Source organism: Tricharina praecox, assembly GCF_024521635.1.
Source record: "Tricharina praecox strain CBS 144465 chromosome Unknown BZA05scaffold_1, whole genome shotgun sequence".
NCBI classification, from domain to species: Eukaryota; Fungi; Ascomycota; class Pezizomycetes; order Pezizales; family Pyronemataceae; genus Tricharina; species Tricharina praecox.
The window spans coordinates 1327159-1346995 of NW_026250403.1; the positions used below are offsets into that span (position 1 = coordinate 1327159).

The window sequence follows — 19837 nt, forward strand, 5'->3', positions numbered from 1 at the left end:
TCGGTTTATGGACTATGGGTGCTATTACGAACTCTCAGCGAACGTTCTCCATGAGTTACGATAGCGAGAGGAATGGGTTGGGTGTGGCAGAGGCTTTCAGGATGTCTACATACCTCGCACACTAACTGCAGTAGCGTGGCAGGGCAGCGATGGGAATCCAGAATATCAGGAGTGTTGCCGTGATGTCTGGTCTCCGCAATGAGCCCCTTATTGAAATGGTCCGTCTACCAGTGTCAAATCCGAGGGAGAGCAACTTGGCCAAAGCACAAAGCACTATGACGCTCGAGGATGGTGTGGCGGTGGGGTTGACCAAGTATAATCGGAGAGGGGTTGGATTCCGATTGTGCCTGTGGACAACAAAGAATACTCTCGGAGAATGACTTCCTTAACTCAGAAGAAGAACGAGCTAACGTCTCTGAGAAGAAGGAGAGCCAAAGGGGGTATCGAAAGCCGACGGAAGCCAAAGTTGACGGGGGGGGGCCGTAACCGACGACCGTGCGAAACCACGAAGACGAGTGGGCGACAGTGTTGTGTGCTTTGTGAGTTGTCCTGGACCAAAAGCGCTCTCCAGAGATGCGAGGGGTTCTCGAGGACGGGTGGTGGATGGGATGGGTGGTAAAGGGGTGGAGCAAGTTGGTAAAGGGAAATGCAGGATATGAAGGAGCGTGGTCAACCTGGGCGACAAGGGATCGTTATGTTAGTCAGAAAAACACGGACATGGTTTCGGAACTAAACCGGAGGGAGCACAGAGACAGAAAAAAAAAGAGGGAATTCAGTTGCGGGGACAACGAAAGGAAACGACGTTTAGACAAGACGAGACGCGACGAGAAAAGCATAAATTGATACCAGAGGGGGGAGGAATATGGCCAGAAGGGGGTAGTTTGGAGGACAGTCTGGCTGGTTTTTTGTACATAGTCTGGTATGAGATATCCAGGGTAGTTAACGTGTTGGGGGGAAGGGGGTATATGGGCCGGTTATGTGAGCGAATAGAGCAAGTGTGAAGCAGGTAGGTATGAGGCTGGGGGCGGTGTTTCCTTGTCTCTTTCCCTTCAACTTTCTTGCTTTGGGGAGCAGAAGAAGGAGAACACGTAGCGAGCCGGCAGGCCTCTTCCCGTAGATGTTCAATCGTGGCCGGAAGGCACTGACTCGGACGGGCGGCGGGCCGGCCAACTGGCATGCAGTGGTGAGCCACGGGGGAGGTCCGAGCGCGAGGAGATAGATATTTCTCTTGGCGGGGGCTCCTCTTCACCTCCTTCACCTCTCTTTCCTCTTCCCTCTCCTCCCGGCTCTACCAACTGGCATCCGGCACTGACAAGGAGAGGGAGTGGTGGTGGTGGTGGTGATGGTGATGGTGATGGTGATGGTGATGGTGGTGGTGGTGGTGGTGGTGGTGGCCGGTGGCCGTCTATCGGAATGCACGAATACATCCGACGGCATCCCGCACCTTCCTCTCCATCCCTCCTATGCTGGCACTCTTCCAAACAGAGCAGTTGCTGCGAGTTGAAAGGAACAGATAGAAAGAGAGATGGGGGAGGGGGCAGGAGAGAGAAGCTGAGTCCGACAAACAGTTGATGCATGTGGAACCGACGCTACCCAAAGGTTGCCATCTCATCGTCAAGCTCATCGCCACCCTCGGATACGACGCAGTACATGGCGCGCTCTTCAAGGAAGCCTGATGATACATCTCCGGGGAAGGGAAACAAGATCCCCGGCGGCGACGACGAGCGCGCGCGGCGCACAAGGCGGGGAAGTGAAGAGGGAGGGAGGGGAGGGCCCGCGCGACGCGAGCCATTGGAGGGAGTTAGGTAAAGGCATGATGGTTTTGTTTCTCACAAGAACGAACGAAATGAAAGCGAAAAGAAAAAGAACGATAATAATTGACAGGTCGGACGAAGAAGATGGGTTCCACTAACAGTTGGAGGTTGATGGTTTTTTTGAGATCACCCGAGCTTTCGTTCACACAGACACAGTACCCGGCTTCGGCTTTAGCTTCCACGGAATGACGAGGCCTTTTTTATCGCAGTCTTTCCAATCGTCGCGCTGAACGGTCCCGACCGTGACTCGCGGAGAGTATGTTGAGAGCGGAGGGTGATAGCGGGAGGTGATAGCGGGAGGTAGTGTGTGGGTGTGGGGGGTGGGGGAGGTACGAGCGAGAGGATCGACCCGACGGATGGACGACTCGAAGGCTTACGAGGGGCGTCGGAGGAGGTCTGTTCTCGGGAAGAGCAAGGTCCAACTCCGTCTCGGATGCGCAATCGGTTGGCGATTCCTATCGGGCGATATGGGAGGACAGGGAGGTAGGGAGGAGGAGGAGGAGGAGGGAGGAGGAGGAGGAGAGGAGGAGAGGAGAGGGAGGTTTGGGGAGAAGAGAGAGTGTGTAGGGAGAGGTGAAGTAAGAAAGAAAAGAAGGAGAGCCCAAACGAGGATGGAGATGCAAAGGAAGGTAAAGTCTTCTGTGTGAGGACTGACCAGGGGTGGGCTGGGGAAGCTGTGCCTGGCTTTTTTTGCTGTGTGAGCGTGGGTGTGTATGAGGGTGTGTGTGAGATGTGTGTGTCGAAGGGGACATGTATGATATGTGCTTTATTTACTCCTCCGCCTCCTCCTCCAACTCTCCAGCATGTAGAGTATGTATATAGGGAGGAAGTAAGGAACCGGTATCACCAGTCGATGGACTCGGATCGGCTGTAGGTAAATTGGCGCTGCTGCGACGCCTTTTTTCTTTTCTTTCCGCCCGACAAGACCTCAAAATGAATATACGGCATCTACTCAAGCGCGGCGGCGTCTTTCGGCGTCATTTACGCGTGCACATTCGTGCACTATTTAGATACTCCTCTACGCACTGTGTAGATACTTCTCTACACATCAAAGTACGGGTACGGGTAGTGGAGTGGAGTGTAGCGTAGCTACTGCCCGCAGCCATGCCTCACGGATCGATGTGTTGGTTCGGTACACAGCACAGCACAGCACAGCCATGGCCGCCGCCCGTGACCCAGTGCCCACCCATCCGTGGACCGTCGTCCGTCCTCTTATCTACTCGAGTACCTGGAATGGCAGAGTACCTATGGCCGCCAGCCCGAGTGGCTTGCACTTGCTCGCGCCTCACCGCCTCACCGCTCCTCCCTCTCCTCCCTCTCCCCCCCTGCACGCGGTCGGTTTCCTCGCGAGCCAAACGATGATGATCATCATCAGCATCGTCATCATCATCGTGTTGATGGCGACGATCGCATGAGCGGGAGGAAACAACAACATCTGAACACGCACTCTCCTGTTTGCCCCCTCCCCTTTGTGTTTAACTAAAGCTGAACTAGGGCTTCGCTGGCTGGCTACCGTATTTGTACGGTACTCTACTAACCGCCCCGTGGGTAGTGGGCCATGGATGGATGATGGTTCGACGGAACAGATGGGATGGTTCGCCCTCAACCTTCAGTCAGCCAGCCAGCCAACCCTTGCTTCTTGTCTGCTTGCCTGCTTCGTGAGGATGGCTTCTCTCTCTGGCCAACCAGAGAACTGTTTCGCTTTTTCCCTGTCAGCCGGCGGTGTTTTGTATGTGTGTATGCAGAGTACATACGAGCAAATGGTCTGGCGAGTAGGATTGCTGGATGGGTGGATTGTTCGATTCCGAGAAGGAAAGTGGTCGCCGCTTCCTGGCTGGCTTGCTGGCTTTCTGGCTGGCTGGCTGCACCGCGAAAAAAGGATGGGACAAGGAGCTCGTTGCTGCTGCTGCTGGTTCGGGCGAATGACAGCGCCAGAGGCCAGAAGTCCATCCACCCATCCATCCATCCCTAACTTAGTTGACACTGGCGTTATGCGAGATACATACTCTGGAAACCCCCGTCGAGTCGTCGACCAATGGAAGACGACGCCGGACCCTGAGAGTTTCGCTTCCTTCTCTTCTCTGCTTCTTTGAAGTTCTTCCACTTGACACCTTCATCCCCACTTCCCCCTTCATGCGTACGTGCGTGCCTGCGGCGGATGTCCAGTCACTATCATTCGGTCGACTGTTCAGAGTTCAAGCGTTCCGTCTGCTTGCTTGCTTGTTGACAGAGCTGCATCCCAGGTACCTATTCCTACCCATTATTTGCGCAGATTCCTCCCGAGCGAGCTCCCGAGCGAATGCAAGGCGTTTCTAGAGGACTCCGGGTTTTCCGTCGGTAACGCAATACGTGTCCCACCTTATGTACCTTGTACTCTACCGTAGGGAGCGGTGCGGCAAGTTCAGTATGTATAGAGAAACTCGGGTGCTAGAGAACACATGCAAGGACCGGAAATGCACATCTCGAGCAGATTGAAGTCGGTGACTGGTCGGTACTGGTGGCTGTATCTAGATTCTATGTAGATTCTAGAGCGTGCTGTATGGTACTTACTCGGATATGTAGTAGATGCTGGATATGCACACCGGTCCACATGGCTGGCCTCTGCCGTTGGTTTGCAAGTGGTCGACCGGTAGAGTACGGTATGTACGGCACTATAATCGCAGCAGTGCTGGCCGCTGGGGACGCAGTTGGAGTTACTACCATGCCCATATATACCCGCAGGCCGCAGGCCGCAGCTCCGCATACATAGCGGAGGCATGGCGATATCGAATCCCTTCTTCTTCGCGTCTGTTGGTATGTATATAACCAAGTAGCCAGTAGTGTCATAACCGAACAACTTGCTCGAAGACGGCGGCCATAGGCGCGGCAAGCCGATTCAACCGAACCCCCTCCCCTGGGTCCCACTGCCCAGCAGCTTGGATTCATGGCGATCACTCGCTCAGCTAAGACGCGGCTTCGATCTTCAGGAGTAGGTACCTTCTCAATACCCACCGGTGGAACCGAAACCGATGGCGACGACGACGACGATTTGTTGGGGGGCATTAACCACCAAAGAAGTATCCGCCTATGTGCCTATTGCGCGGACAATCGCAAGCTCCAGGAGCCCAAACACCGAGCCAAGTACTCTACATACTCTAGGTAGAGTCTCCAGCAGCCAGCAGCCTGCAATTAATCCCTCCACACAACACACCTGCAGTTCCGGTTTGTGCAGTGCAGTTCATTTATTCGCACCCATGGCCGGCCACCACTACTCTCATGATCAGCATCATTTCTCTCCTGTCGACGGCGCCGACCGAGCGCGCTCCCAGATTTGGTTTATCCAGATCCGACGAGCGAGTCGACGGCGCCGCGACCCTTGCTCGCCAATTGTTGGGCCTCGCTGGCTTCGACGGCCTCAACTCAACTCATCCATAATCCTTACATAACCAACGAAGCAAGCAAGTACTTGCTCAAGTACCTGTCTCCGACTCTCCGTATGCAGCATACCTACTCGACGATATTTATCCAGATTCCAGCCCGGCTCTTCCCTCAGCCTAGCCAATGCCCGCCGTCTCCTGTATCCGCCAAGACCAAGAGTCCAATCGACCCCATCCGACCCCGGCACTTTTGCAAATCGACCGGATAGGTCCGTAACTTCGCAGCTTACGCACTCGAGCCTCGATGATGCCGGCATGAACGAGCTGCTTGCTTCTGTTTCTGTTTCTCTTTCTGTTTCTGTCTCTGTTTCTGCTCCCGTCGTCGGAAACACCCAACGTCATGCCTCGCGCACATGCTCATGCTCAAGCTCATGCAGGCCGGAATTCCATATTCACACTAGGCAACTCGTCGGTCTTGACTCTTCCATTCGTCGCCGTCGGCAAAGCCACACACCCTCTCCGCACAACTACACGCACGATGGCTGTGCTCTGCTGTGCTCTGCTGTGCTCTGCTGTGCTCTGCTGTGCTCTGCTGTGCTCTGCTGTGCTCTGCTGTGTTCGCCACAGATACTCTGTTGGCTTCGCTTCGCTTCGAAGTTCGGACCGACCGACCTGCCTGCCCAGTGCCTGCCTCATGCTACCTTGCCTTGCCTTGCATTTGCCGCGGCGGCTGCGGCTGCGGCCTGCTTCCTGGTTCCTGCACTGGACGCTGAGGAATGTTGAAACAGCTCGCTCGCTCTGGTCGGAGTGCGGAGCTTTGGATCTTCTTCTCCAAGCCCGTCGTCTCCAAGCCCATCGTAGTGAGTGTTAGTGCTAGTGTTTACGCCTTGTTCTATCAGTTCGAAAGTTCGAAACCATCAGACCCCCCCCCCCCCGCCCGCGGCAGATGTAGCATAACATGTATGTAGAGTAGATACGAGTAGGTATAGTATGTTCTACCAGTATGCAGAGTATGATGTAGATATCGCAGGAAAATTCCAAAGCGAACCAACCAGGACTCGGCTCTTCCTAGGATGGGATGGAATGTTGTTTGCTTTCTTTTGTTATGTTTTCTTTTGTTTTTTCTTCTTTTGTTTTCCTTCCTGCACTGCAGAGAAGAAGGAGCCGCGCAACAAGGCCGGCACTGGGGTCGACGGTTTTGAACTTTTGATCGCCGTGGTCCGGTCGACCCAAAACATCACCAGGGCAGCCTGGACAGGACAGGACATGACAGGGGAAGGTTCAAGGCGTGCCGTGAATAGAAACCCACGACCGTCGACAACGAACCAATGAACCAACGAGTTAAAGTTGCGAGTCAACAAAACGAACAGTCACGATCGAGTAAGCTGCCATCCCTGTCTTTCGGCCTGTCAATGTTTGTCCTCCCGGCCAACCTACCCACCGAAAGTGCACGTCGAGCCGGCACGAAAAAAGTTCGGAAGAACAATAATGGATTATGGCATCTTGGGCTCCCCGTCGTCCCCGTCGTCTGGATGAATGTGCTCTAGTTAGTCATGTACTGCACTGGCGCGACTATCCCGCGCCCGCAGGCCCGCAGCACCCCCGCATTCGACTAACAACATACCCAGTAATCCAGGTAGTCATCGACATCATAGCCTCTTTAGCGACATGTCGACATGTCGATATCGTGAATCACGACGCAAGCCTTTGTCGTTGAGTCATCTATCATTTAACTTGGAGTATGTGGGTAGGCGGATTCGCCCCGGACCTCCGGTTCCAGCAAAGGCGCGATGTATGTTTGTGAAAAGAGGGCAAATTTGGTAGATTTGGCAGATTTGGCGGTTTTGTTCACTTGTGTCCACTGTCATCCGGACCGAAAGCCACGGACGTCTGCGCCGGCGAACGGAAGAAAATTGGCCAGACCTGCGCTGTGCAGGTAGATATCATACCTAAATACTCTCACCTTCACCTTCTGTGCAGCGGCGGTTCCCAGGCAACAACGGACTCACCACCACCAAAGCAAAACGAGCTCAGGAACGAGTCATATATGCACGCACACACGCAAGCAAAACTAACAAACTAACTAACTAACAAACAAACGGGATTTTAGCAGCGAAGGGTTAGCTACGTATAGCGCGGCTCCGGACGGCATCGGCGTCGGCGGCTGGTATCGCACACGGCGCCCGCAACGCCCGCAATGCAAGGGGCCTGGAAGGCTGGGCTGGAATTGCTCGATGCTGCGGGCCTGCGGCTGCCGAAGGGTTTACATACATTCATAGAGAATGCGCTCGAAGACATATGCAGGGCCAAAAGGGCGGAATCGACGGAATCGAAATCATCCTGTCCCCGGCGCCCGCCCCTCGTCTCGTTCGGACGAAGGCCTGAAAGCCCAAAGGCCGGCCATCCGGGTGGAGATGATGATCTTGCATTCGACACTGCATTCTACACTGCACAGTGCACACACATGCACACAAACAAACTTTCCAGCCTGCGTTTTGCGGTCTGCGTTTTGCGTTTTGCGTTCTGCAGCTGCGAATAGGAAACGTGAACCTGAACCTGAACCGCGTCATACAGGCAGGCCTGCCTATCTATCCGCCAGCGGCCAGTTCAATCAGATACGCTAGGCAGCTGCTTACATACATCCATAGTATGTATGGTATGTAGGTACTGCGCCGCGGTGCACCCGACAACTTGATTCGCTGGGCCAGGCCCGAGCAGATGCCAGAGCATGTGCTGAAACGATACTTACTTCATGCACTCCAGGTCTCTCTCGGGATTCCCATCAGAGAAGGCGATTACTCTACATACAGATGGAAACGTGTGTTGACAGTGGTGGTGGTGGCGGTGCTGCTGGCCTCGATGATCCCCGTCCGTTGGGTAGGTAGGCTGTTACCGCCCCGCGCCACTGCCCTATGTACCTGTGTCAGCCGCGCGAAAGAAAAATAATAGATGATGCTACATACCAGGTGGTATCGCCAGAGAAACGCAGAGTAATCTCCCCAGCTAGGACAGACGGAATGATCAGGATTGTACTGGGTAGTACTATACAAGACTCGGCGCGGGTTTCTTGCTTCGCTTTACCTTGGTTGCCCTAACAGTTAACAAACTGCTGCCTGCCTGGACTCTGTTTGCTCAGTGCTGGTGGCCCGGATGGATCCTTGTCCTGGCGTGTTGTTGTTGGGGGGAGGGTGGTAAAGAACGTAGATACCTAGAAAGTCTGGATACTTGAGAATGAATGAACGGGATGAATCGATGGATGAAATACTGTAGCTGCCGGCGACGATCAAAAGGAAAGAGAGTCGAGATAGCCTTGGCAGAAGTGAGACCGCAAGGCTTACATTTATGCACCCTAGAAAAACCTACACGACAATCGAGTTCAGCGCAGAGGGCGCACCAGCCGGAGTAAGGATCGGGTTGCGATGTCGAATGTCGACCGAGTCCCGACGTTCCAGCATTGGTTTTGAGGATCAGAGGATCTTTAGGAGCTTGCCTGTGCAGTGTGCTCCATCCACATGCCACGCAGCAGAGTCCCCAAGATGGCTGGCCGACTGGCTGACCATTCACTGGCCGGCGGATCCTCAAGACCGAACGGGTAAAATAGGTATGATTTGTACCAGTAAAACTCCCTCGTCTGCCTACGATTCTACGAAAGAAAGAAAGAGGAAAAAACGAAGTCTCATTCGCACATCGGACGCCTCCATACTATCTACCTACAATCTCCATCTCGATCTTGGGATGGCATGAGTACCATAGATAAATAGATAGCCATAGTAGTACTATGGTTGGGGCCTAGATATGTGCGTCCCATCCCATTGATTGCCCCCCCTCCACCCCCCCCTCTCTTGCGATGAGGGGGAAACGCCCGGGAAAAGCGAGGAGGGTATCGCGTTTGCACCCAGACCCAAGCCCGACCAGAAACCTAGCTGAACTGAACACGTTTCGCAAGTGATCATTGGGCGGGTGTTTTCCGAGCGCCCCCTGGGCAGCTGCGGTATGTATGATATGTTTGATGGTCGATTTTTCGGCAATGCGAATCGGTCGACGACTCCTTCTCCTTCTTCTCTTCCTCCTGCTGCTGCTCTGGGGATGGGGGGATGAGGGGATGGGGGGATGAGGGGATGGGGGATGGGGGATGGAGGGGATGGAGGGGATGGAGGGGGGTTATTGGCCACGAGCGAAGGCGAGGGGAGGGGTGACACCGCATATAATACTTCACTCTAGCTGCTCCATGTGCGAGAAAGAGAAAGAAAAACGCGTTCTCCGTGCGTGCAGATGGCGCGCTCTCACGTGCATGCTTGTTTTGCTACAGATCTATCTGTTTTTGTTTTGTTTTTTGTGTTTTTTTTTCCGCACCACACACACCACGGTCCACCAGGACTACTCTTCCTACTAATAGTACCTATAATAATACCCGTATAGGTATGTTTTCCTTAGTTGTTGATTGTTGCCTTGCTTCCCTTGAGTCCATGAGTCAATATTATGAACGAAAGCAAAGAAGAAGAAAAACAAACAAACAAAGGTGCTGTGTTGATAACTTGGAACTTGGCTGTTGCCGTACACACACTGCAAAGCGCCCGCACTGAGTCACTGGTCGGTACTAAACATGACTACTAGGTATAGAGAGTACATGGAATCGTGAGTCGCGCGAGTGAGCCTCCGTGAGGAGGATACAGAAGGAAAGCGGGGTATGTATGTCTGAGGATCTATGCCACGGAGAGGAGGCGTGTTTATCGCCCCCCTCCTCCCGCTTGAATACTTTGGATTTCACTACGAGGGGGGGAAGCATCGAGTGACCACACATGCAAATCAATGTTCCGGCATAGGTACATAGAGTCGTTTCCTTTGAGCAGCAGGGGGGACTGTAGGCGGCTGCGGAGGACGTGGTACGGTCGAGTCGGCCGGACATGATGAAGCACTCGAGCCTCGAGCCTGCGAGTTCGGAATGTTGCCTACGTATCCGCCTCGTCACAACTCGATGCGGCGGTAGATTGTGTCCTGTCTCTGTCTCTCGTGTCCAACTCAATGGCCGCTGTGCTCGAAGCGCTGTAGACTATAATATAGTAAGGAGGCTCTAGCACTTGCAGACAGCTAATAGCTGTAAAATTTCCGTAGAGATGGATCATGGGCCATGGCGTATCGCCATTTCGACCCTCAACCTCAAGCCGCGGCTGTAGGCAGCGGCGGAGAAGTCTAGAGTTGCATAACGGTCCAGCGGGGCTCTGTAGTAGAAGCGGCTGCCTGTCTGTCTCATCCAGAGAAATGGATGGCGGATGCCCCGCAGTCTGTGATTTCCAATGTACTCACAACACCTCACAACAGCTCATCGCACCCCCCGCGGTTCCGGCGGGTATTCGGGGTCCCGTGGATGCGTGATAGCAGTGGTAGAGGAGATAGCGGACGAGCTGCTCGAGTGGGCTGCGGTTGTCTGGAGGGCTCGCGCGGCTAGGTGTCTTCCCGCAGGGTCTACGGAGGGTTGATGCCCTTGGTTTTCATCGAATACCAGTAACTTGTGAACAATTCAGTGCCACCTTAGTGGGGCGGCGTTCAATTTTCGCCGCTCCTTAAGCATAAGAAGCCTTCTTTTCATCCCTCTCCCCGCGCATCTTCACCAATTAACCAACGATTCCCAACGACACCCAACGGCCTTCACGACCACCCCCCCCCCCCCCCCCCCCCCCAACCACATCTATACATAAAACCCCTCCAAAACAACTACAACAACTATGAAGTTCTTCAACTCTTTCGCCCTGCTGGCAGGAGCCGTCCTCTGCGGCGCCGTCTCCGGCAACGCTCTCGACACCGACAAGACCTTCACCACCATCACCAAGGCAGCTTCCGACAGCACCTCGTCCGCGGCCGCCGTCTTCGGTATCGTCGTAACCGTCTCCGAGTTTTCGCCTCCGGCTCCCACCCTAGCCCATGACGGCGACTCTCCGGTCGACGAGCCACCCGACGAGGAGGACGTGAAGGAAGACACAAACTACCATGTATGCGAGACGACGAGCGGCAGTCCGCTATCGAAGGACGTGCAGGTCGCGGCCAACAGGCTCAAGGTTGAGGGCGACAACGAGTGCCGGCAGGACAACCCTGGCGGATCCATGTGCCATACCAAGAGGAAGTACCAGTCGGCCAGCATCGCGGTGTGCGGCGACTTTTGGTGGGGCATCCAGTGTGAGTGGGTGGCGGGCGCGGCTGAACAACTGATCCAGAAATGCACCAAGCGCATCGACGGCCAGAGCAGGGTCGGCGGTTACTTTGTCTTCGATAAACACTTGAAGGCCGTTCTGGTTCACAATTGAGCGAGAACGCCGAATTGGAAGGGTGGAAAATGAGGTATATTATACTTGGGCACTATAATATACCATAAAATTGCACTGTTGGAACAGAAGTTTCGCTTTGTCAGTTGGATAGACGTAGATGGCGGTATCGACCGCAATGTGACTAAACACTCGTCATCACTCGTGAATCATCAATTTTTGTTAGTTAATTGATGACTTGTGATCACGACTTCAATTTCCCCCTTCTTTTACGTGCGCCTAGTAAACGCTATAAATGTTGATGAGCGAAAAGCCCTCTATCACAGGATCGATCCCATATGTACATAAGTAAGTAAGTAATGCAAAACTCCATTCACCGTCGCTGTCTATTCTCCCACCCGTTCATACTTCTCCTAATCCCCAAAGTCCTCTTCACACCTCTCTGCGACCCCGCCAATGGAATCTTGGGCGGCAACATTGACGTCTCCTGCACCAACTTCGGTAAGGTGGCCTCCTCCCGTATATCCTCCATGTCTATCTCGAATGCTATCGCTTGAGGAAAGGGAGGGGGAGGAGGAGGAGGAGGTTCATGCTGCTGCATATCCTCACAGAAAGCTCCAAACACCGGTGAGCTAGGTGGAATTTCCTGATCGTCCTCCTGCTCCTCAGGCTGCACGTGCTTCATCTTTGTCGTTTCGGGCTTTGTCCGGCGTTTTTTGACTTTTCTCGGTGGCGATGACGACAGAAGGATAAAGTCTCCACCGGCTCGCTTGGGAATAACAGGTGCTGGGAGTGACTGCACTTGCTCCAGTAGGGAGACGTCTGGGGCTATGGTTCGGACGGCTGATGTGGCTGTGGCCGGTTTGGGCGGCGGTGGCTTCTTGGTTAGAAAGCCCATTAGTGTCCCCTGACCTGCCGGTCGTGAGGATTTAGAAGCCACCGGCTTTCCTTTCTTCGTGGTGGTAGTTGTACATGTATCGATGATGGTAATTGATACAGCTCTGTTTGTGGAAACAGTCGAATTCTGCATCATCCTCGCATCCGAGGTTCTCCTCACATTAAGGTCCTTATCCGCCTCGCAGGCAAAATCCACCCCCTGTTTCTTGAGCTCGGAGAGATGGCTTCCGGCACTGCGGAATCCGATCTTGTTCTCGGTCGTCGCTTTATGGCGTATCCGGTCTTCGGTGGTGGTGGTGCTGATATTGGTCCAAGCTCTAGCACTCTGGAACTGTGGCACATCGGGTTTGCTGCGATAATTACCATTCTCCCGATAATTATTATTCTCCCGCACAGCCCGTTTTTCATTCTCCTCTTTATCATCCGGGTCTTTGTCGGAGATGACATCGTCGCACCGCGACTGTATCCCGCTGCTCTCGACCACGGCTTCGATTTCTATCTCTGTCGGACACCGTGCCGACAGGATCTGTGCCAGTGTCTGAACGTTCGAGAACGACAGGTCCGAGGCTTTGTTGCTCATAAGCCGGTTCTTGATATTCGGCTTATCGATGAACGACGACAATTTGACTTTCTCCCCCGAGCGGAATGGGCACGATAGGTAGAGCAGTGCCTGTGCTCGGGTCATGGCAACGTAGAGCAGTCGTCGCTCTTCGTCGACATCTTCTGCTCTTAAGTGCGGAATCGAGCCTTCGTAGACAGATGGGACAAAAACTACAGGCCACTCGAGGCCTGGTGGCGGTGTTAGCATCGAGAGATTTTGACTGACTGGATGGACGGCGAACCTTTGGCTGCGTGTATGGTGCTGATCATAATCTCCGCCACCTTCTCATCTGGGCCGGCAAGCCGCCGCTGTCTCTCGTTCACGAGTGCTGCGTTTGCTAGGAACCGCTCCAGTGCAGCCCTGGGAGTTTTCCGAGGTCCCACTTGCTGTTGCAGCCCGTCGATATCCGGCAGAGCTTCGTCATCCTCGTCGAGTCTGATTTCCCGTGCTTGGGCGATAAGCTCCTGGACGTTCGCCCAGCGGCTGTCGAAATCCTCCGGATAGTGGTTGTGTATGTACGCCGCGTAGTTCAACTTGGCCAGGAGATTCTCTACGAGATCCGCCAGGGTGGTTTCCGGATCGTCCAGTTTTTCCATTACCTTGGTCATCAACCCGACGAAAGACTCCATCCCCTTCTCTGCGAGCTTGGCCACTTTCGTGCCCCACGGGGAATGCCCGCACACCCCGCGATACACAGAGTCCCATAGACTTTTCTTCTTCTTCTCTGCGTCCTCGAGTAATCCCTTCACCGTAGTATCCCCGACTTTGCGCGATGGAACATTGATGATCCGCACCACCGCATCATTGTTCGCTGGATTCTGGAGCACCCGGAGATACTCGACCACAATCTTGACCTCCGCCCTATCAAAGAACCTCGTTCCCCCAACCATTTTGTACGCCATGCCCTGACGAGTGAGAACTGTCTCGACGTGTCTCGTCAGATGCGCTGACCGCACCAAAATCGCCACACCATCGAGCGGAATCATCCCGGCGGTAACGGCGCGCAACCTTTTGATCTCGCCGACGATCCACTCGGCCTCTGCCGCCGCAGAGGCAACCCTCCGTAGAACTGGACTCGGGCCGATGGGATGCGTCGCGGTCAGGGCTTTATCGATGCGATTCCCATCCTGCTGTATAACCACCAATGCGGCCTGCAGGATACTCGCGGAGCTTCGGTAGTTCTCTTCCAGATTCACCACGAGGGTGTCCGGATACTGCCGCTGCATCCTACGTACGTTCCCGATTTCTGCGGCGCGGAAGCCGTAGATGCTCTGGTCTGGATCGCCAACCACAGTGATCCGCTGATACTTCCAGGAGAACTTCCGCATCAGCTCGTACTGGACTACGTTCGTGTCCTGGAATTCATCGATCAACAACGCCTCGATGTTACTGACACACTCGGGATTCTCCCTCAGCAGCTCCAGACATCGCACGAGGAGATCGTCGTAGTCCAGCAAATTCGACGACTCTAGCTGCGCATGGTAGTCCTCATACAACAACACAAAATCCTCCGTAGCAATATCCTTCTGCCTAGCCTGTGTCGACTTCTGCGTACTCGCCGCTGGATTCGTCGACTGCACGGTGGGATACGCATTCGTCATCGGCTCCATATTCCGCGCCTTGAAATGGGATATCCTGGACTGCAGCTGCTTCGGATCTACCGACTCGCCCAACCCCCTCCGTTTTATGATCCTCTTACAAATCGCCTTCGAATCGCCGGAATCGGCGATACCCCAGCCCTGGCGGAGTCCGATAAGATGTCCGTACTTGACGAGGTACCGCCGACAGATACTGTGGAATGTTCCAAGGAGCAGACGCCGCCCCACACTCTCGCCGACGAGCTTCGACAGCCGCTCTTTCATCTCGTTTGCCGCCTTGACTGTGAACGTGGCGACGATCACGTTCTGCGGGCTTAGGCATAAAGGCTCTGATAAAAGGTATGCTACGCGCGAGGTCAACGTGCGAGTTTTCCCCGATCCCGCTTCTCCCGTCGTCAGCTCAGGCTCGAGTACCTAACGGAAGGAAGGAAGGGAAGGGAAGTAGTATGTACGCGGCGCAAGAATCTGCACGACATCCGCTGGCGTGGTAACAGCGGTCCTCTGCGCCTCATTGAGGCCGTCCACCGAGGCCGCAGCCACGCTCCTCCCCGACGGCAGCTCGCGGTGCGCCGTCGTCACCGTCCGAGTAAACCCTGGTACCATTGTGTTTCGTCTTGTTGTGTGTGTTGTGCGAGACGAGAGGCGATGCACGTGGGCTCCCGGGCCTGTGTTATGCTCGGGAGACGCGTGCGACTTGGCGCATCACGTGGTCTCGTGCTTCGTTCTTCGACGCGAGTGATCGACGGTGTAACGCCGAACATACACACGGAGACGGGAGAACCGTCCTCGTGGACACTGCAAACAACTCCACGGATGGATGCGGTTGAAGAAAAGGTGGAGATAAATACCCCCAGCCACCCCCCACCCGACGTCTCAGCAAATCCACGTTCCACACAAAAGATGGCGACCTGCTACTACTGCTGCACCGAATACTACTGCCGCCCACCTTCGCCTCCTTCACCGTACGAATACACCTCCACCCCCGACGAATGGGGGGCAGTTCGAGCTTACATGGAGTCCTTGTACAAACATAGAATTATGATAGCGTACTGGTACTACAAAAATCCCCCGCCTCCACCTCCACCTCCACCTCCACCTCCGCCTTCACCGCTAGAATGGCGAGACCGCAGACAGCCAATATCAGTGGAGCCTGAGGAATTCGACGACCTGCCTGCCCGAGAGCAGGAACGGATCCGGCGGTTGATGGACGAGTGGAAAAATAAGGGAGTCTACTAAACATTCCTCTTTTTGGATCGGCGTAGTTTTTCGAGAATAGACCGCCGCCGCCCTTGCTTGGCCTTGCAAGTATCACAAATGTCGCATTCCTTCTTTAGAAACAGGTTTTCAGCGGGCTCCCAACATGTGTGGCTGCATGAGTACAGGATGGGGGCGAAGTTTGCGTTGTGGTTTGAGTGCGTTGTTCTTTTCATCTTCAGAGAAGTGGTGGGATAATCGGTGTTGTAGATTACAACTGAAGGGCTGCGATTTATGGATACGAGATCCGTTTTGAAGGGGGTTTCGAGACGAATGTGTGAGTAGACGCAGAGTTGAGTTGGCACGAGTGATAGCTGTTCCGGATGCTCATACATCATTCATAAATTCTTGGTATCCATCCACCCTCCCACGGCCACTACATCGCGCACTTACATCCTCCTCAGTACATCAGCCACCACCTCCTCGGTAGTGTTGCTTCCACCAAGATCGGGAGTCTTGATGAGACCCTCGGCGAGGTTAGCATCCACAGCGCGGTGGACAACTGCGGCCGCCTCGGTCTCGCCCATGAACTCCAGCATAACACCGACACTCCGGATGGTAGCAACGGGATTGGCGATTCCGCGGCCCTCAATGTCGGGCGCCGAGCCGTGGCAGGGCTCACCAATAGCGAAGTCATCGCCGACATTGGCACTGGGGACAACACCGAGCGAGCCGACCAGCGCCGCAGCACCGTCGCTCAAGATGTCGCCGTACAAGTTGGGCGCAACGATGACGTCGTAATCGCTGGGAATCAGGAACAGCTTGTAGACCATGGAGTCCACGATCTGCTCTTCGTAGGTAATGCCCTGGTAGCGAGCCTTCTCGGCATCGTAGACAGCCCGGACAGTCTCACGGAACAGACCGTCGGTCTGAGACAGAACGTTCGACTTGTGGGTAACCGTGAGCTTGGGGACAGAGTGATGGCTGATGCCACCGCCGTTGCGGATCTTCTGGCGCGACAGAGCCAGCTCCAAAGCGATCTTTCCGATTCTCTTGGAGGCTGTTTCGGAGATCCTCTTGATGGCCTCGGCGACCTTGGTACCATCCTCGAGTGTCCTGGTGGTCTCCTCCTTGACGTAGAGATCCTCGGTGTTCTCACGGACGATGACGAGGTCGACGGGCTTCGCGCCAGGAACGGTGGAGACGCTCTTGACGGGGCGGACGTTGGCGTAGAGGTTCAACCGCTTACGAAGGGCGACAATGGGAGAGCTGTAGCCGGCGACCTTGGTTGTGGGCGATGAAACGGCACCGAAGAGAGCACCATTGCACTCCTTCTTGAGGGTCTCGACGGTCCGCTCAGGAAGGGCAGTGCCGGTAGCCTGGAAAGTGCCCCAACCGGCCTCGAGGTCGATGAAGCTGAAGTTCAGGCCGAGGGAGGAGGGGAGAGCCTCGAGGACCTTTCGGCCGGCGGGAATGACCTCGCGGCCAATGCCGTCTCCGGGAATAAGTCCTGGCGGTGGGTTAGCGGGGAAGAGTCCATTGCTAGATTTCAGGGCTGCGGTACCAATACGGAGGTTACGGGTTGCTGCGCGGGCGGCCATGGTTGATTGAGTGAAGATGGATTGTGGTGGACTCCGGGGAAGAGATTTCTAGGGTGTGGATGTGGGGGCTTTTACGGCTGAAGCCAAGACGGCGAACGGGAGACCGGCATAGCATTCGGCAGGGCAGTTCGGACCGAGGCGGGATTAGGTATCGGCCGTAGTTCGTTACAGCTCACCGCTCACTAACAACCGACCCACACCTCATTGCCGCAGCACCACCCCGCAACATGTCGTTCCAGCCGCCACCACCACCGCCGAAGCCCACCTCTCGCACGAACACCCCCGAACAGGCCGCCTACGAGCTCCCGTCGCTGCCAACAACCCCCTTCGTTCCCGACCTCCTCCAAACCAAATCGTACGTTCTGCGCACACCTCATCTACCTCCCACCTCCTGACCAACTCCACAGCCACTCAGACCTACAATACCTCTCGCACTCCCCCGCGCTTCTCTCGAGCCTTTTCACGGCGACGCATCCCGCCTCACGCGAGCACACCGCGGCACTCACCACCGCGCTCACCGCCAACATCTCACTTGCGCAAACCCTCACCACGACGGAAGCGGCGCTCGCGGCGCAGCGCGAAGCTACGCAACAAAAACTTGTCGAAACCCGCGCGCAAGAAGAGAAGTGGCGCGAGGTCGAGAAGGAGATGTACCAGTCCCTCCAGCCGTTCTCAGAGGTAGGTCTGCATGCGCGGCTTCGTGCCGCGGTCGCAGAGGGGGAGAGGGAGTGTGATGCGCTTGCGGAGGATTTCTTGGAGGGCGCCGGTGAGGTTGAGGCGTGGGTTAGGGAGTATAGGGAGAAAAGGAAGGGGGTTGCGCTCAGGAGGGAGCGGGCCGGGAGGTGGGCGGAGGGCCGCGTGGGTGGGTGGAGGTAGAGCGGGTTCTCGGGATTTCGTCGCTCCCGAGAGCCTTCCCCCACTTACCACTGTGTCATACCTATCTATCGTTGACACCAGATCATCCTCGCGGGGGAATTATGGCTCCGGGTTTGTTCGTAAAATATTTTCGTGCGGAACAACATCCCATGACTCCCGAACAGTCATCACATTATAATGGGATGTCCGCAGATACCAGATATCACTAACCCGGTGGAATCATTCCTCAACAATTTTCACAAAGATGGGAAATACAACAGTCCAATCAAAAGCGCAGCGCATGCCATCAGAGCATAAAACCCTCGCAAACCGTCACGCCGGTCAATAATTGCTATCCCCGAGCTTTTGCCGAAAGAGAACAACGAAACGAAAAGAAACGACAGCCGTAGCACCCAGCCATATATCAATCAATCAAAGCAACCAACAAAAGCGTAGAAAAGTTCATTACGGGCCCGGCCATCCACTCCCACTTATACAAGCCACCATCACCTCACTGAGTAGAGTAGAGCAGAAAACCGGTCACCATCGGCCACAACCACACCCGGCGTCTCACGCTCGCTCTTGTTCTATGCAATCCCGACGCCGCCTCAATACACACGTGACTATCACCACCATCATCCCGACATCCAATAAATAACCACATCACAAAAAAAATCTGCATCCAGAAGATAGGCGTGCCCAACATGCGTAGGCGATTCGTAAACTCTTAGAGGCATTATGCATTATCGGCGGGAGTCGTCGCTTAGTGAGTTTCGTCCCGGATCAGGGCAACGATCATGCTGTAGAGGTAGAAAAAGAACATGACGAGGTGGAAGCCGAGCTTGATGAAGGATTCCTATTTTCACGTGCAATGCATTAGCCACCTGCCAGCTATGAGGGGATCGTACCGTGCGTGGGTGCGACAAACATTCTTGTGCCTGTTGAGCGTCCGGAAGATCTCGGTTGCGTCGAGGAGGTGTGCGTTATCAAGAATCCTATCGTAAAGCCGTCAGCGAGAGTCCTCGGAGTTATACATCCGCCTCCGCCGGTTTCTCCACCACAGCCCTCCAATACACGGGATAAGGCGACGTACTTCTTGAGGTTGAAGGCCACCAGAGGCAAGTTCAGGATCAGAGCGACCCAGTAGCCGTTGACCAGAAACAGGACAGTCAGGAAAGCATGAACGGCGGCCTCGGGGATGATGTAGGAGTTCAGGCGGTTGCATAAGTCGATAGGGTTGATGTAGTCGCATTCCAAATCAGAGTACCTATTGGCATTTGCGACAGCGGTGGTTAGTTGTGATTCTGATTTCGCACATGATGTCAGAGAACGGGGACTGCGACTAACATTATCGTGAAAAAGACCTGCAGGAACAGGTTGACAGCGTTGATCAGTACCGCCAGTAGGAATAGCCATGCTTCTCCCGACATTGTAGCGATAGTGTTTGAGGGTAACTTTGGTTGAGGGTGATGGGGGGGGGGGGGGTTTGTTCGTTTGAATCTGGAGAAGGTTTTTGGGGTGGGTTTCGTGGGGTTGGAAGCGGGTTGGGTGGAGGAGAGGTTGGCTTTCTCGCTAGGCTGTTGTTACGTTGCGTTTACGTTGGCAACAGGAAGGAGGCTTAAAATTTTGGTTGGGAGGGGAGGTGTTGAAGATAAGGGCGACGT

General features: G+C 54.7%; 5 protein-coding genes across 5 annotated transcripts; 2 read left to right on the forward strand and 3 right to left on the reverse strand.

Moving 5' to 3' along the window:
• Window positions 1–10893: 10893 nt before the first annotated feature.
• On the forward strand, window positions 10894–11469 carry BZA05DRAFT_414490 (uncharacterized protein; the record flags this gene model as incomplete). Its single annotated transcript, XM_051485258.1, has 1 exon — window positions 10894–11469. One exon carries the CDS (start codon window positions 10894–10896, stop codon window positions 11467–11469), a length of 576 nt encoding a protein of 191 aa, XP_051344324.1.
• Window positions 11470–11686: 217 nt separating this feature from the next.
• Window positions 11687–15145, reverse strand: BZA05DRAFT_382261 (P-loop containing nucleoside triphosphate hydrolase protein). The gene is made up of 3 exons (XM_051482093.1): window positions 14976–15145; window positions 13167–14906; window positions 11687–13113 (listed from the first exon to the last, which is right to left on the reverse strand). Exons 1-3 carry the CDS (start codon window positions 15124–15126, stop codon window positions 11801–11803), a joined length of 3204 nt encoding a protein of 1067 aa, XP_051344325.1. The 5' UTR covers window positions 15127–15145; the 3' UTR covers window positions 11687–11800.
• A 936-nt stretch (window positions 15146–16081) lies between these two features.
• BZA05DRAFT_346029 (homoisocitrate dehydrogenase) lies at window positions 16082–17361 on the reverse strand. The gene is made up of 2 exons (XM_051481185.1): window positions 17282–17361; window positions 16082–17227 (listed from the first exon to the last, which is right to left on the reverse strand). The coding sequence occupies exons 1-2, from the start codon at window positions 17316–17318 to the stop codon at window positions 16167–16169; spliced, it is 1098 nt and encodes a 365-aa protein (XP_051344326.1). The 5' UTR covers window positions 17319–17361; the 3' UTR covers window positions 16082–16166.
• On the forward strand, window positions 17362–18396 carry BZA05DRAFT_382265 (uncharacterized protein). Its single transcript, XM_051482094.1, has 2 exons — window positions 17362–17673; window positions 17726–18396. The coding sequence occupies exons 1-2, from the start codon at window positions 17546–17548 to the stop codon at window positions 18192–18194; spliced, it is 597 nt and encodes a 198-aa protein (XP_051344327.1). The 5' UTR covers window positions 17362–17545; the 3' UTR covers window positions 18195–18396.
• Window positions 18397–18654: 258 nt separating this feature from the next.
• On the reverse strand, window positions 18655–19770 carry BZA05DRAFT_11651 (cornichon). The gene is made up of 4 exons (XM_051478639.1): window positions 19521–19770; window positions 19267–19440; window positions 19102–19168; window positions 18655–19029 (listed from the first exon to the last, which is right to left on the reverse strand). The coding sequence occupies exons 1-4, from the start codon at window positions 19601–19603 to the stop codon at window positions 18937–18939; spliced, it is 417 nt and encodes a 138-aa protein (XP_051344328.1). The 5' UTR covers window positions 19604–19770; the 3' UTR covers window positions 18655–18936.
• Window positions 19771–19837: the final 67 nt, after the last annotated feature.

Coding starts and splice junctions, on each gene's coding strand:
- BZA05DRAFT_382261 (XM_051482093.1), bottom strand. CDS start 15,126: ATGGTACCAGGGTTTACTCGGACGGTGACGACGGCGCACCGCGAGCTG. Junction 14,907..14,975: donor CGTGCAGATTCTTGCGCCGC/GTACATACTACT, acceptor CGACGGGAGAAG/CGGGATCGGGGAAAACTCGC. Junction 13,114..13,166: donor CACCATACACGCAGCCAAAG/GTTCGCCGTCCA, acceptor CACCGCCACCAG/GCCTCGAGTGGCCTGTAGTT.
- BZA05DRAFT_346029 (XM_051481185.1), bottom strand. CDS start 17,318: ATGGCCGCCCGCGCAGCAACCCGTAACCTCCGTATTG. Junction 17,228..17,281: donor AACCCGTAACCTCCGTATTG/GTACCGCAGCCC, acceptor ACCCACCGCCAG/GACTTATTCCCGGAGACGGC.
- BZA05DRAFT_382265 (XM_051482094.1), top strand. CDS start 17,546: ATGTCGTTCCAGCCGCCACCACCACCGCCGAAGCCCACCTCTCGCACG. Junction 17,674..17,725: donor GACCTCCTCCAAACCAAATC/GTACGTTCTGCG, acceptor CCAACTCCACAG/CCACTCAGACCTACAATACC.
- BZA05DRAFT_11651 (XM_051478639.1), bottom strand. CDS start 19,603: ATGTCGGGAGAAGCATGGCTATTCCTACTGGCGGTACTGATCAACGCT. Junction 19,441..19,520: donor CAGGTCTTTTTCACGATAAT/GTTAGTCGCAGT, acceptor AAATGCCAATAG/GTACTCTGATTTGGAATGCG. Junction 19,030..19,101: donor CGCTCAACAGGCACAAGAAT/GTTTGTCGCACC, acceptor ACGTGAAAATAG/GAATCCTTCATCAAGCTCGG.